This window comes from Camelina sativa, chromosome 16 (assembly GCF_030686135.1).
Source record: "Camelina sativa cultivar CO46 ecotype springtype chromosome 16, ASM3068613v1".
Lineage (NCBI taxonomy): Eukaryota > Viridiplantae > Streptophyta > Magnoliopsida > Brassicales > Brassicaceae > Camelina > Camelina sativa.
The window spans coordinates 27037457-27053311 of NC_141895.1; the positions used below are offsets into that span (position 1 = coordinate 27037457).

At 35.2% G+C, this 15855-nt stretch overlaps 4 protein-coding genes and 1 pseudogene across 5 annotated transcripts; 4 read left to right on the forward strand and 1 right to left on the reverse strand.

The window, feature by feature from the left end:
• Positions 1-416: 416 nt before the first annotated feature.
• Positions 417-2879, reverse strand: LOC104752225 (serine/threonine-protein kinase Aurora-2). Its single transcript, XM_010474313.3, has 9 exons — positions 2693-2879; positions 2060-2167; positions 1801-1947; positions 1611-1706; positions 1403-1498; positions 1212-1308; positions 1010-1127; positions 842-914; positions 417-751 (listed from the first exon to the last, which is right to left on the reverse strand). Exons 1-9 carry the CDS (start codon positions 2720-2722, stop codon positions 650-652), a joined length of 867 nt encoding a protein of 288 aa, XP_010472615.3. The 5' UTR covers positions 2723-2879; the 3' UTR covers positions 417-649.
• Positions 2880-3934: 1055 nt separating this feature from the next.
• On the forward strand, positions 3935-4631 carry LOC104752226 (oleosin Ara h 11.0101-like). The gene has a single exon (XM_010474314.3). The coding sequence runs from the start codon at positions 4017-4019 to the stop codon at positions 4464-4466; it is 450 nt and encodes a 149-aa protein (XP_010472616.2). The 5' UTR covers positions 3935-4016; the 3' UTR covers positions 4467-4631.
• A 4239-nt stretch (positions 4632-8870) lies between these two features.
• Positions 8871-10235, forward strand: LOC104752227 (zinc finger CCCH domain-containing protein 23-like). The gene has a single exon (XM_010474315.3). The coding sequence runs from the start codon at positions 9012-9014 to the stop codon at positions 9924-9926; it is 915 nt and encodes a 304-aa protein (XP_010472617.1). The 5' UTR covers positions 8871-9011; the 3' UTR covers positions 9927-10235.
• A 2004-nt stretch (positions 10236-12239) lies between these two features.
• On the forward strand, positions 12240-13423 carry LOC147926001 (uncharacterized). The gene is made up of 2 exons (XM_087492837.1): positions 12240-12638; positions 12827-13423. Exons 1-2 carry the CDS (start codon positions 12240-12242, stop codon positions 13421-13423), a joined length of 996 nt encoding a protein of 331 aa, XP_087348963.1.
• Positions 13424-13485: 62 nt separating this feature from the next.
• On the forward strand, positions 13486-15527 carry LOC147926002 (uncharacterized; annotated as a pseudogene). Its single transcript, XR_015584824.1, has 3 exons — positions 13486-13616; positions 14040-14926; positions 14995-15527. The product of XR_015584824.1 is annotated as an uncharacterized LOC147926002 (transcript).
• The last annotated feature ends 328 nt before the right edge of the window (positions 15528-15855 follow it).

A 15855-nucleotide genomic window follows, 5' to 3' on the forward strand; every position in this document is an offset into this window, starting at 1 on the left:
TACCTGCAGTATTTGTACAATTTGACCTCATATAGCTGCAGTGACATCAGTTAACATAAACCTCGTAAAATTGTCCTCGCTTCCATGATAACAAGAAGTAGCCTTTGCTGCTAGGCTCCGAAAAAATTTACGAAGAAATAGCTGTTGGTTGTTGGAGTGGCTTAAAATATACAGTGTGTAATCTGACCAATTGGAGTGGCTCATATAGCTGCAGTGACATCAGTTAACATAAACCTCGTAAAATTGTCCTCGCGTCCATGATAACAAGAAGTAGCCTTTGCTGCTAGGGTCCGAAAAAATTTACGAAGAAATGGCTGTTGGTTCTTGGAGTGGCTTAAAATATACAGTGTGTAATCTGACCAATTGGTGGACAAGTTCTAAAACTAAAATTAGTGCCACGACCAATGCACAAAAACTGGTGTAAGTTTAAAACCATTCCAAAAGGTTTCTTTAAATGTGATGTAAGATCGAACCTAATTGGTGTCAAGTTACACGAATATTGTTGCTATAAACTTTGTTGACAAAAATAGTACAAATACTTTGCAACACAGCTAGATTCTATAAAGACTCTGAATTGGTCAGATCATTTATAGTAATAGGGGACCAAGAATGCAGTCTTTTCTTTATCTGCATGGAAGAGCATGAAGCTTCAGCCTCTGTAGAGGCCTGACGGATCTGCGTTTTGCACAATCCATGGGTGCTCAAGAAGCTTGTGCAAGGCCAAACGTTGAGTAGACTCCTTAACCAGCATCTGTATGGTCAGAAAGTGCGAAAATCAGAATTCACTCTTCAAATGCACAAAAGCTTAAGAGAGATTTACAAGGTATGAGAGAGTAGGAACCTGGCTAATCAGGTCTTTTGCAGATGAAGACACAATAGGTTTGGAAGGGAACTTGAGATCCACTTGAACAATCCTGCAGCATTTGTAGAACAAGAAAAAAATTCTTTAATGTACGTTACCACAACATCATACTAATCCTATCCTAAACTTTAAAGAACAGACTGTTACCTTTTGTATGTCTCTGAATGTTCCCTGGCCTCAAAAGGAGGAACACCGTAAAGAAATTCATAGCAGAGAATTCCTAGACTCCATATATCGACACTTGCATCGTGTTCCACACTTTCCACTGTAACTCCAAAAGCAAAAAAGAGTCAGTTAGCTGGGAGCAGACGTCTCTGATTTAAAAACACACTGGAGAGGTTTTACGAACCCATCTCAGGTGGAAGGTAATCCAAAGTCCCACACATAGTCCTTCTACGGTTGAATGTATGAACTGACCATCCAAAATCTGCAATCTTGAGCTCACCCTGATAGTATATATATCCATGAATACATAAATAGTTAAGCTAACTTCAATCAAATGGCATTGATGGAAAATAAGAAGCAGCAAAGATGTGTTACCTGAGCACCAATCAAGAGATTTTCTGGTTTTATATCTCTGTGTATTACGTGCTTTCCATGGCAATAAATGAGGGCTCTTGCCAATGACGCAACATACTGCCACAACAAAATTAAAGGGTATGAGCTCGTACTAGTCTACAAGAAGTGTAAATAGAAAAGACTACAGAGATTCAGAGGCAAGGGTAAGGTAAATATCACTAGGACTCACAGTTGCTGCTCGACGTTCGCTGAAGAACTTGCATTTTTGAAGCTCCTTGTAAAGCTCACCTCTAGCGGCATACTCTAAAATCAAGTAAACTCTTTTCTGCAACAGAAGGTACTCGAGAAACTGTTATTATCACAGAGACAAACATTGTAATGTAAACAAGAAGAATCTTAAAATTCTCACAACACAACACCTGATCGTAGAAGTAACCATAGAGCCTTAGAATATTGGGATGCCTAAGATGAGACTGAATCTCAACCTCCCTACGAAGCTGGTGCTCAACTTGTGACTGTTGAAGCTGCGTCTTAAAAAGAACCTTTAAAGCCACAATGTGATTGCTCTGTTTCAAATATATGCATATAAGAAGAAAGACATCATCTCCAAACAAATCTTTCTGTGAATAACTCAAAAACAACAAAACATTGATTGTAAAAAGAGACACAAACACTAACCCGCTTCTCTCTTGCTATATAAACATGGCCAAACTTCCCTCTACCAAGAGGCTTCCCAACGTCGAAATCGCTTGTAGTCCATCTCTTTTGTGCAGCCTCTAATGCCTCCTGACACAGTAATCACAAAGATACAATCCAATTCCACTCTCAGAAAACACTTTAGTAATCATAAGATACCATTAAATTAGAACCAAGTTTTCACAACCCAATTCTTTTGTTAACCCTAAAACAGAACACTAGAAATTGAAATTTCCAGAAACGAAGATCTCTACCCTTCCAAATCCAATAATTATCAGAAAGCAAAAATCCCTAATCCTCGGATTTGTCAATAAATCTAAGATCTCAATATAAAACAACACTAATTCCACAACCATGAATTGAAATTTCTCGAAATCTCCCAAACAATTTCTTTTCACAAATTAAACAGAGAAGATCGAAATTCAAAAGAAACAAAGATTATTTCTGAAAAAATCAAACAACCCAATCGATAATCCCAAACACAAACGAACAAGGAGGCAACACGAGAGATAGATAAAGAACAAAACCCTAAAGTTGAAACATATTCGGCAAAAGAACCAAAAAAAAGAAAAGAAAAAGGAATCATGAGGTCAAGAACAAGTAAATTTTTCTTACGTTTTGCTGCGTGTCTGTAGAAATCCCCATGGAGAGAGATCGATTGAGCCAAGATAGCGAGAGAGAATATGAAGAGAAGAGAGAAGAGAGAGAGAGAGCAATTATACAAAGGAGAGATTTCGGATCCAATGGAGAAATTTTGAAAAGGGGGCAGAGACAATACAAAACGTAAACCAGCAAAGCAGCAACGGTCGAATCCAGAGTCTGCCACGTGTTGATATATCTGCATCGAAGTTTTTTTTTTCTTTTTTCAAAATTTCTACTACAGGCCCATATTTTAAGCCCATAGTTTAGCAGGCTGACCTTCTCATCCTGCAGCTAAATTATATTATTTAAAAAAAATAAAATAATAATAATATTTCAAAATATAATTAGTATGAAACGGTTAGACACTGTAATTTAGCTGAAGTGTTTGTTATACGACATATTATAGGAAATGAAAACCATATGAACGCAGACCAGGAGTACTACTAATTAATAATTTAATATACACAAAGATCTTTGTTGTTGCTTCTTCTGCGTTTGTTACGTTGCCAATTGTGTCAAGATAATTTCCAATTTTCTAAAATTCTCTTTATATTTTGGGTTATATTGTATGTTTATAAAATTTTGTGAAGATTTTAGAATTTAGTAGAAATACATGAAAATTTCAAAAAGAAATTTTTTTACGTTTTTAAATATTAGAAGAAGACTTGGGAATATTTGCATACATTCTACTTTAACTTTCTAATTGTTTAGTTTTGTGTCTTCCTAAACTTTTTCTTTTTTCTTCTTCTTATAAACCGAACTACAATCCAAACAAACTTTTTAAAGCAAACGAAGTTAGACAGAACCAAACACAACTCAAACAAAACTACTTTCAATTGAATTTGACTAGAAGTCTAGAATTATAAAAATTAATTAACCGGATCGAAACCAAACCAAACACGAAGATAACACCTTTATTATTATATTTTTTTCTTTTCAAATCCAACCCCTATTTTGACACTTTCAGGATAAAACTATTCCAACTTCACAATCACAATGATAATACAATCACCAGAAGCCCAGATATTTAGCCCAATACGGTTCAAGATCATAGACGATTGAGATTTAATTCGAAAATGAACAAGCACGTGTCAATACCTCCCCGAAGTAGCTCCATGCAGAGCTGACACGCCCGCGTAACACTCTTCTCTATTGCCTCATCGTTCGCCACGTTTCTTGTTTCGCTTCTCCCTTATAATTCGTTACACCACAAATCACAAAGATACAAACACAAAACATAACTCTATACAATTCACAATTTCTTTAGAAGACTCATTGAACAAAAGAAAAAAGAAAAATGGCTGATCATCATCAACATCACCATCAGCAGACGCAACAACAACCAATAATGAAGAGTCTCCACGACTCATCACCATCGACAAGGCAAATAGTGAGAATTCTAACGGCAGCGACGATCGGCCTTTCACTTCTGGTGCTCTCGGGACTGACACTAACCGGAACCGTGATCGGTTTGATCGTAGCGACGCCGCTGATGGTTCTGTTCAGCCCGGTGTTGGTGCCCGCAGTGATAACGATGGGGCTTTTGACGGTGGGATTCTTATTCTCAGGTGGTTGTGGGGTGGCAGCAGCGACGGCTTTGACGTGGATCTATAGGTATGTTACCGGAAAACACCCCGTGGGAGCGGATAAAGTGGATTTTGCGAGAATGAGGATAACGGAGAAAGCGAAAGAGTTGGGACATTTTGCGCATCCGCAAACACACCAAACCACAACAACTAATCATTAGAGTTGTATAATGATAATATGATATGAATCTTGATTTTATATTATGTTTTATGATCACCCTACGTATGTTTTTTTTTTTTGCACTGTTCGTGGCGTTTTTTTGAAAAGATAATGTAATGTGAAATGTTCTTCCCTATTCCATATAATTTTATTTTTTGTGACGTAATCTATCTTTAATTGGCTGATCGGTGTTAGTTCTTATTCTCATTATATTACAGTTTTGAGGTTCTTTGTTGAGCATATATATTTGGTTACATCTCTTCCAATAATTTTTTTAAAAAAATTCATCTAACGGAATAAGTTTCTATCCTTACGTAACTTGTGTTTAGACTGAATATTTCATATGTTATTGAAATCAAATAATGTACGTAATAGTCAAAAATTAAAATAATATAATATTTCATATAACGGAATAAGTTTCTATCCTTGCGTAACTTGTGTTTAGTTTAGACTGAATGTTTCACATGTTATTGAAATCAAATAATGTAATACTCTAAATTTGTGGCCTGCTCGATTACACTATTGATGATAGTATATGCTAACCACACTTAGCTTGTGTCGCTAATATTGAGTTAAAAGGGATGATTGTATTGTACGGTTTGTGATTTGTGTGTGTACTCGGGTCATCAATGATTCAATATATGCTCATGTAAGTAATTTTCTTCACTCGTCGTAGTTGACACATTTTCTTGGTTCAATAGTTTCTCATCAGTAAATTATTCGGCATTTAAACGATAGCTACCTAGATGTCGTCTTCATGTTTTCCAAAATTACGAATGTTGCCTCTAGTATGTTCATGAACCACTGCAGGACTCAGATGCGCAAACCACACCTTTGCATATGCATGCTTCCACAAGGCGTGATGCTTTTGGGTTCAATAGACCATCCTTATAGACGAGTCCATTGTATGCGATCAGCCTAAAATGAAACCTGTATGTTTAGGATCTTTAAACAAGTGAAGTACGTACACAAACACACACATATATATATATATATATCTGATCTCTTTTTTTGGGACAAATACTCTTCTTTATGAAATGTCAATCAAACACTTTTTTGCTCTTGGTTCTTCGTTTAAGCTTTTCTCTCTTTGCACATATCCAATGAATTATTACTACATATCTTGTAATTAAGGACCTTTTATGAGCATAGATAAGCTTGCAACAAAATTGTTCACCACGCTGAGGACTCAGGAGGAGGACAATATTCACTGCTTGTCTTGGGTACAATGCAATATATTTCAGAACAGTTCTACTTTGGAACGAAATCATATATTGACGATTATTTATGTTTTATTTTGGGTTTTACCGCTTTGTCAATCTAATCTTGGAGATCACTCGGCTGATGAGTATTTTGGGTTTTACCGATTCATTACTTCTTGTAGTTGTGCCAACCACGTGACCATTCGCATATGATTCTTAGCTGTGTGTTGCATAGTGATTGGTCTCGATTTTCACATGTTGCATAGTGTGATTTGGTCACTTTTTATATATGACAACGTAACTAATCAACTATCTACTACGATGTAAACACTTCTTATTTCTTTTTTCATTATTGAACTGTTCAATTTGAACAATTGCATTCGTTTCTTGCTATCTTTTACATTAATTTACCGTCTTTGAATTTCATATACAATCTAATAATACAAATGGAAATACATATTATTATTATAATACAATATATGTTATTTTTTTTTCTTTTTTTTAGTGAATACAATATAAGTTATAATAATATAGTCCCATTAACTCACTCTGTCCCTTCAAATTTGATGTTTTGTGATATTTTTATGTTCCACGAAAATTGATTTTCAACCATTTTTAGTTTATTAATATTAAATTTTTGTAAACTTCAAGAAATAATCATTAAGAATTTTGAAAATCTGAATAATCATTGGTATATATAGTTATATAATATTTTTTATATAAAAAAACAATAATGTATTTAAAGTTAATAATCATTAATTATTAATTTGTGTAAATCAAACATCAATTTTAAGGTATAGAGAGTAGTAATTTCACTAGAAATTGGTTTTATAATCGTTGTCCAAATTTGTTACTTACAAAATAGGATTTTATGCTTCTTTTAAAATCCTTTGAATCTCTACAAGTTATTAATTTTTGGGTTAGACCATATATCATACCGCAGCCTTTAAACTTCCAGAATCGTTTAAAAGAATTTATTTCGTGATCGATCAATCATCTCATGACTTTTTTTAGTTTTATTAATAGTTTATGGATAAAAGAACTGAGAACGATCATAAGACCATTTACAGTGGTGTTACTCACCCAGTTACTCACACAAAATTTTTTTATTAAAAAATAATAAAATAATATAAAAGAGAGAAAAGCAGGAAAAACGATTCTCAAATTCCTTACATAAGAAACGTTACTTAAAATAATCCTACACCTGTCAATTCTTTATTAATTACTAAATAAAATATATATATTTTTTTTAAGTAACTGGAAGAGTTCTCCAGTTGTAAATGCCCTAACATTCATATATACTTGATACTTCTTTTAGTCTTTATGATAGCTTGTGATAATCATTGCTTATCCATGATCAGACCCTTGTGAGTGAAGCAAAAGTTGATAAATTCAGACTTAATTATTATTTAATAGCCACGAACCAAAAGTTATCCTTTAATAAAAGTTTGGTGAGATTTAGATGATTTGTTCCCAGAACCCTATCTGATTATATGGTCATACATTGCATTTTTTTTATTTGTTCCCAGAACCCTATGTATCCTAATTTTGTGAAGCATTCCACGTGGGATAGATAAGTTCAATGGATAACCTTTGCTCGAACAATAAAAAAAAAAACAAATGGAAGAGTAACAATCAAGTGGATCTCGAAGCAATGGAACCCTTTCGATATTAGAACATGGACCAAACATTATTTAAAATATTCAAACGTTGTCCGAGTTGCTTGTTGGCTTCCCGATCCGAGCAAAGTCATTATCCTTGTCTAATTTGCAATATATTTTTAGGATTAGTTTTGGGTAAATGAATAGTATGCCACACGAAAGTGATTCGTTACAAAGCTAACCACACAGAACACAACGACTGATTACAGTAACAAAAGGACAAATATTTGCAGACAAGACAAAATGTCCCAAATAGAGTTTCAGTCTAACTACGCCGGAAATATTAGTTTAGAAAAGAAAAAAAAAACTACAAGAAAAAAACCCAAAAAAACCTGATTCGACCTAAACCAATATGTTAATTGTATTTTATTTGCTATTGGTTTATTTTGTTGTTTATTAATGTTGTATCATTTAAACATAATATGTAGATATTTCTGCCACATGGCACATTTCAATTTATTAATATTTTAACCGTACAATATTGTGGATAATTAAATAAATATATGCTTTACATAATTTTATTAAAGATATTTTTGATAATGTCCTCGCATTTTTTTGATAGACACTCCACTCACGGTAGACTATTCTCACATGAACAATCTAACTTGTTTTTTTTTTTTGGCAAATTACAATCAACTTGTTCATGAATATGAAATTGATGAAAAAGTTTGTAAAGATTCACGTCGGGAGAAACATGTTATGAAAGTGCTGCTTCTTGTCACATTTAAAATAGCAGGAGCAGGCGCAGTGGCGGATTTTTCTTGGAGTCTGATTCGGGTTTCTCTTGCTCTTGATAATTCTATAGATGAGACTGAATCTCTAAACCTTTGAAGTACATTTTCGTCGTCTACCTCAGACACAGAGGCCCAGAATCTCCGAACTCGATCTTGGCCGTCTTGATTCCCTTTTTTTTACAGCTAAATTTTTCATTAAAATAATTTACGAAATTTATCAAAATTCTACACATATTTCATTTTCAGGTAAAGTTAACCGTAAAATTTTTAATATCAAATAAAATTTAAATAATAATTAGTGTGGAACCTCATCGTTTAGTAGTGAGTAGATGGGTTTTAGGACGTCAATATGTTTCACATTCGATTGCAATTGCTTAAAATCATTAAAGCACCTCCCACTTAAAAATATTTAAAAGTATCTAAACATAACTAAATTAATAAGAACATAAAAAAAACATAAGAAAGAGAGAAAACAAGTATCTAAATGAAGAATTTTTAGAAATGTTTAATAAGAAAATAATGGACATATATCCATGTTTAGTAATTTAGTTAATAAAAAAATTTAAAAAAAAATGTTATAACTAAAAGAATATCTTTTTTTTTTAGTTTTCTGAGAAACTCATCTGTTTATAGCGTTGGAGGTGGTATTAGTTTAGATACCTGACTTATAAAACTATCAAATAATAATTTTAAGAGTAAACAAAAAATAAAGTAACAAACGAACATAATAAGCACATATTTCTCCACGTGTCGTAATCTTCACACTGAGTTTATTAATAGTCATAACCGTACGGTTTGTGGATAGGGTCAAGATTTTCATAACTTTACTGCGGTTAAGATTGACCCAACCATAGTTAAAAAACAAAGCAGTTTATAACACAAAGACAAACTTCTCCCATATTCTACACTCACTAACAAATTCACAACAACAACAACAAAAAAAAAAAAAATGATGATCGGAGAAAATAATAAGCGGCGACATCCGACCATCCATATCCCTCAATGGGACTCAATCAACGATCCAACATGCACAATCTCTTTACCATTCTCTAACGGCGTTAACGATCACCCACACTCTCCGTCACCGTTTCTCGACTCCTTCTCTTCTCTCTACCGTTACCTCCCGTCAAACGAGTTAACGAACGATTCCGACGAGTCATCACTCACCGACGAGTTTCGCATGTACGAGTTCAAGATCCGGCGATGCGCGAGAGGCGGATCTCATGACTGGACCGAGTGTCCGTTCGCTCATCCCGGAGAGAAAGCACGACGGCGAGATCCGAGGAAGTTTCATTACTCCGGCACCGCTTGTCCTGAGTTTCGTAAAGGGAGTTGTAGGAGAGGTGACTCGTGTGAGTTCGCTCACGGTGTTTTCGAGTGTTGGCTTCATCCTTCTCGTTACCGTACTCAGCCGTGTAAAGACGGAACGAGTTGCCGGAGAAGGATCTGTTTCTTCGCTCATACGACGGAGCAGTTACGTGTTTTGCCTTGTTCCTTAGATCCAGATCTTGGATTCTTCTCTTCGAAATCAGGATTAGCTACTTCTCCGACTTCGATCCTCGTTTCTCCACAGTCGGAATCTCCGCCGCTTTCTCCGAGAACCGGTGAACTCATTGCGTCGATGAGGAAGATGCAGTTGAACGGAGGTTGTCCGTGGAGTTCGCCGATGAGATCTGGAGTTAGGTTACCTTTTTCGTCGTCTTTGCGTCCGATTCAGGCGCCGACGTGGCCGAGAATTAGGGAGTTTGAGATCTGGGAGAGTGAACGTGAAGAAGAAGCTCCGGCGATGGAGTTTGTGGAATCTGGAAAAGAACTGAGAGCCAAGATGTACGCCAAACTCAGTCGAGAAAACTCACTCGGTTGAGTTAACCGAGTCTATGATGATGTGGCAGTTCGATCCAGTTTGACTCAGATTTTTTTTTTTTTTTTTTTGTGAATATTTGGAGTTTTTTTAGGTGTGTAGATAAATGACGTGGCAAGTCAATCTTGTTGATCGGATGATGAAGACAAAAAGATGAATTTGTAACTGATACTTGGGAGGCCTTTCTGCAATTTGTTTAGCATTTTCGTCTTTTACTTATTTTGTTTTCTTTTCCATTTCGCTTTATTTTGTTGTGCATTAGTGTTATGTCATTTTGTAATTAGTTCTTAAATGTATTTGGATTTTTGCCAACTTGTTTTATTTCGTCTATCGGTCTATGTACAAAATTGTTAAGTAGACAAAAATATTCAACAATAAATATGAGAAAATAGGTCCAAGAAATTATTAAAAACACTTTGAAAACCTATTTCTAGTGGTATTGGAAAATCACATTTTAAACTTTTAATGGATAGCATTTTAAACCTTCAAAGAATTTCACTAGCAATATAAACCATCAAAATAATTTTAGTAACACTCTAAACTTCTAAACTATGATTTTTGTTTACACCGCCCCACAAAACGACAGAACCAGAATGACTGTCATGGAATAGATAACCGCCGTTAGTAGAACCGTTAACTTCCGTCTGTTATTAATAGAACCGTCAACCAAGAGTTACTTCGGATATGAATGCTGATCTTACTCGACCCTTCGATGCTTATGAAATCTATGAAGCAGTGTGTCAAATAGGTGAGGACAGAGCTCCTGGTCCCGATGGCATAACAGCGCGTTTTTATAGAACATGCTGGGATATAGTTGGTACGGATGTTGTAAAAGAAATACAACAATTCTTTGACACAACATCAATGCCGCAACGATTGAACCATACCAATATATGTTTGATAGCAAAGATAGACAATACAATCACATTTTCAGATTATCGACCTATAGCATAGTGCTTAGTATGCCGGCTTAAAAAACACTTGAATGGGATAATATCTGATGCACAAGCAGCTTTCATTCCGGGACGACTAATTCAAGATAATGTCATGTTAGCCCACGAAGTCATGCATTCTCTTAAAACCCGAAAGAGAGTGTCTAAATCGTATATGGCGGTCAAAACTGATGTTAGCAAAGCTTATGACCGTGTTGAATGGAACTTCCTGAGATCAACTCTTCAGCTCTTTGGTTTTAGCGAGAAATAGATAACATGGATCATGGCCACTGTAGAATCGGTGAGTTACTCGGTCCTGATCAATGGTTCACCTTTTGGTCATATCAAACCAGAAAGAGACATTAGACAAGGGGACCCCCTTTCCCCTTACCTTTTTACATTATGCTCAGACATACTAAGTCACCTTATACAATCAAGAGTAGCGGATAAGGATATCAAAGGTGTTAAAGTGGGAGATAATTCACCTAGAATAACTCACCTCCAATTTGCAGATGACTGCCTTTTCTTTTGCCATGCTAATGTAAAAATTGTAGAGCATTGAAAGAAGTCTTTGATGTTTACGAATACTACTCCGGCCAACAAATCAACACGGCCAAATCCATGATAACTTTTGGTACACGCGTGTATGGTTCAACGCAAAAAAGGTTAAAATCGATTCTAGATATCTCAAATCATGGAGGTGGAGGAAAATATTTGGGTTTACCGGAGCAGTTTGGCAAGAAAAAGAAAGAAATGTTTGAGTATATAATAACAAAAGTGAAACAGAGAACATCCAGTTGGAGTGCGAGGAAACTATCCCCAGCAAGCAAAGAAATAATGCTCAAATCAGTTGCTTTAGCTATGCTTGTATATGTTATGTCTTGCTTTAAACTCCCTAAAGGTGTTATAACAGACATTGAATCTATACTTATGAAATATTGGTGGGAAAAAGATGCTCAGCACAGAGGAATTCCCTGGATAGCTTGGAAAAAACTGCAATTCTCAAAAAAAGAGGGGGGGACTAGGCTTTCGGGATCTTGAAAAATTTAACGATGCTCTTCTAGCTAAACAAGCATGGCGTCTAATTCAATATCCAAACTCATTGTTTGCACAAATAATGAAGGCTCGCTATTATAGAGACACAACGGTGTTAGAAGCTAAACCAAGGAAAAATCAATCTTATGGTTGGTCATCTATTTTAGTTGGCATCTCTCTAATAAAAAAAGGATCAAGGTTTAACATTGGTGATGGAAAAACGATAAGATAAGGCATAGACAATGTTCTCGATTCACATCCTCCACGACCAATCACTGCTATCAACGATGGAAACAACGACACTATAAATACTCTCATGTTAGTTTCGGGACAAGCAAGATCATGGGATATGGTTAAACTTGGAACAACAATCAGACCAGAAGATATTGATGAAATCAAAAAAATGTTTCTTTCACAAACTGATCAACCGGATTCTATCATATGGAATTACAGTCCTTCGGGTGACTACACTGTAAAATCAGGCTACTGTCTGTTAACACATGATCCTCTATCGTGTGATATCCCACCGGACATACCGCATGGTTCACCTGATCTTAAACACAGAATCTGGAGATTACCAATCATTCCAAAGTTAAAACACTTTCTTTGGCGAATAATCTCAGGAAGTCTTCCAACCTTATATCGGCTACGGTCCCGTGGTATGAACTTGGATACGTTATGTTCTAGATGTCATCAAGCAGAGGAAACGATCAACCATGCTTTATTCACATGTCCTTTTGCACTTCTGGTCTGGCGCTTTTCAAGTACCCCTCATATTAACATAGAAAATCTAGCAAATGAGGCGGAAGAGAACATTTTAACTCTTGTTACTTCAGTTCTCAATACAACAATCTTAAATGCTGAATCAATGCTACCCATTTGTTTATTATGGAGAATTTGGAAAGCAAGGAATAATGTGATTTTTAATAACATTAGGGAGATCCATCAAAAACTGAGTTATGGTCAAAATCAGATGAGAAACAATTCTATGAACTAACGCATCGCATAACACAACAGAATCAGAGAAGAGATGAAACAAATCTTGATAAGTGGAGACCACCGCCAACAGCTGACTATGTGAAATGCAATTTTGATGCTAGATATAACAACCATAATCATGAAGCATCTGGCGGATGGATTATTCGAAACAATTTAGGTTCAGCTTTAGCTTGGGGTGCAATTCGTTTACCACATACTTCCTCTCCACTGGAGGCAGAAGCAAAAGCTATGCTTGTAGCTTTACAACAGACTTGGATCAGAGGATACACATCGATAATTATAGAAGGAGATTGTGAAGTTCTAATAAACATCATCAATGGTGGAAAGAGACACAGACAGCTCATAAACATTCTTTTTGATTTAAAATTATGGATTTCTAAATTCCAATTCTTTACCTCTGTTTTTACAAGAAGATCCTGTAATAAATCAGCTCATTTGTTAGCAGAGTTTGGATGTATTGATTCCTCTTTTTATGCTGAATCTGTAATCAAGCCTCTATGGCTCCATGAAGAATTGTGTATTGATCAGTCTTAGATCAATATAAGTATATTTTGAGAAAAAAAAAATAGAACGTGTATTTAAAAAAAAAAGAATATTGTGTATATAGTTTATTAAGAAAACCCCCAAATCGAGTTAGGGTTCAAAATCAAAATCCAGAAAAAAAAAAGTGAAAACGTGAATTTGAGTAAAATCGGAGAAGATTTTGGAGCTTCCGAGTCGGAATGGGGTAAGTGTCGCTTCTTCTCCTCCAGTTTGAATTATTAGTTGAAAGGTTTGTTCATTCAATAGTTTTTGTTTTAAAAAAATCATTCCGGGGGTCAAACGAGTTTGTTTTGTCTCTTTGTGGTACCAAATGTTTCGATTAAAATATTAATTGGGTGTTGAATTTCGATTCACATAATCAAAATTAAATTGGGGAGTTTTTGTGTTATGATTGCCAGCATCCTTTCCCCTTAAGTTTTCGACAATGTTTGTATGTGAAAAGATTATAGAGAAAATCACATTTGTTTGGAAAAATCTGATTGGTTGATGGTTGTTTTCACATTAGCTTTGTACGTAAGCTGCTAAGAATTTTAAGTTTATTTTTCTAAATTTCTCAATTTTAATTACATGCAGTTTTGGGTTTCTAATTTCAACTTTTCTTCTACAGTGACAGTGAAACCACAATAAAACTTAATATCCATTTTGGAGGAACTGTGAACAGAGAAGGAGAAGATTATACGTACAGTGGAGAAATGGGTTCTAAGACAGTTCATTGGAGAGTTTCTGAGATTTTATGGAAGAAATTTGACGACTTCTGTATTACGGAGGCAAAAAACAGAGAACCGATTAGGTTCATTTGGTACAAAGAGAGAAAGAAGGAGATGAAGGATTTACAGTATTTGTTTGATCCCACAAGTGACGTTGATATGGTTGACCTTCGTAATCTAGGAAAAAGAACAGGTGAGCTTGATATTTTTCTTGAGCAGGATTCATTTATTTATCCTCCAGGTAGCAAAGATCAACACATGGTAGAAGATAAAAATTATAAGGATTATAGTAGTGCTGATGAAGAAGTTGATAAGGCCAAAAGAGGATGAAGAAGGCTTGGAATCTGAAGATGAAATATTTGACAATGTGTCTGCTGAAGGATATGAGGCTGAATTAGATGATGATGGGGACAAAGAAAATATGGCTGGTGGAGAAGAGAGTGTGGCTGTGATGAATGAGAATGTGGTTGGTGGAAGAGAAAAAACTTTGATAGCTGTGACTAAGATAGTTGATGATGGAGATGATGTGGTTTTAGATGCTGGAGATGGTGGTGAAGATGAAAGGTTTAAGTCACTATTTGAGGAAGGTTTGAGAGCAACAACAGATAAAGAATCATACAAAAATCTTGAAGAACAAGAAGAAGAACAAAGAGAAGATGAAGATAGTGAGCAAGAGTGTGTTGTAGAGGAAGAAGCAGAATATCCAGATACACCACTAGAGTCAGATGAAGAATGGGAACAATGGGATGACGAGAGAAGAGGTAAAGGGAGGAAGCTTATAGATGAGGTACATTTAATTATTATTTTTCATTGATATATCTTATGAGTCATCATTCTTTGCTTGGTATGTTTCAGAGTCATCCCAAGGCACCCACAAAGCCAAGAAAAAGAAGAAATACTCTTTTAGCCGAAAGTAGTTCTCATTCTATACAAGTTGGTGAATCAAGCCCACAAACTCTTGTTACTTCTAGTGCTCCTCAGCCTTCAATCTTATCAAATCAAGTGCAGCCACATGTGAAGAAAGCTAGAAGAGGGAGACCATTGAAGATTAGAAAAACTAGTAAAATTCCACAAGGTGTTGGAACATTTTGGAGTCCATTCACGGATCGACCTTTTGAGGTGTTTGGAGACCGAGTTTATGATAGGTCTAACCTAAACCCAAAACCTCAAGAAGAACGTAACACAGAATCTGAGCAATAGGCACCATGTTTTTGTGACCAGTAACTACCTTATTCACTCTCTATTATGACTATGGTTACTTTTACTTATATAGAGATTTTGTTTGCTTTTGAATTCATGTATGACAATTTGACATTATCATCTATCTATATTTTTGGATTTTTTTTGTTTACGGGAAATAGTAAAAGTTAACACTCTGTTTTCGTTCATCAAACTCAGGCTATGAATGGTAACCACTTAAATGCGGTTTTGGAGGTCCGTTTTTTTTAAATATACTAAAGTCACTATTCAACACATTTAGGCTATGAATGGTAACCATTTAAATGCGGTTTTGAAAGTGTGTTTTTTTTAAATATACTAAATTCACCATTCAACACATTTAAAACAAATTTGCGTTTTTTAAAAAAAAAAAAAAAAAATCGCGGATTTTGGGGCACAATTAACACAGGGCCGCTTTTCTATACTAGAAGTGTCTGATATGTAGCGGTCCACTACAAATCCGCAATCAACAGTTATTTTTTTGATTTTTTTTAATTT

Bases quoted from the DNA above. Each gene is read 5' to 3' on its own strand.
- LOC104752226 (XM_010474314.3), top strand. From the start codon at position 4,017: ATGGCTGATCATCATCAACATCACCATCAGCAGACGCAACAACAACCA.
- LOC104752227 (XM_010474315.3), top strand. From the start codon at position 9,012: ATGATGATCGGAGAAAATAATAAGCGGCGACATCCGACCATCCATATC.
- LOC104752225 (XM_010474313.3), bottom strand. From the start codon at position 2,722: ATGGGGATTTCTACAGACACGCAGCAAAAC. The intron at 1,499-1,610 runs GTGAGTCCTAGT...TTGTTGTGGCAG, and splicing joins GCGAACGTCGAGCAGCAACT to TATGTTGCGTCATTGGCAAG. The intron at 752-841 runs GTTCCTACTCTC...CTGACCATACAG, and splicing joins CAAAAGACCTGATTAGCCAG to ATGCTGGTTAAGGAGTCTAC.
- LOC147926001 (XM_087492837.1), top strand. From the start codon at position 12,240: ATGGTTAAACTTGGAACAACAATCAGACCAGAAGATATTGATGAAATC. The intron at 12,639-12,826 runs GTCTGGCGCTTT...TAATAACATTAG, and splicing joins CATGTCCTTTTGCACTTCTG to GGAGATCCATCAAAAACTGA.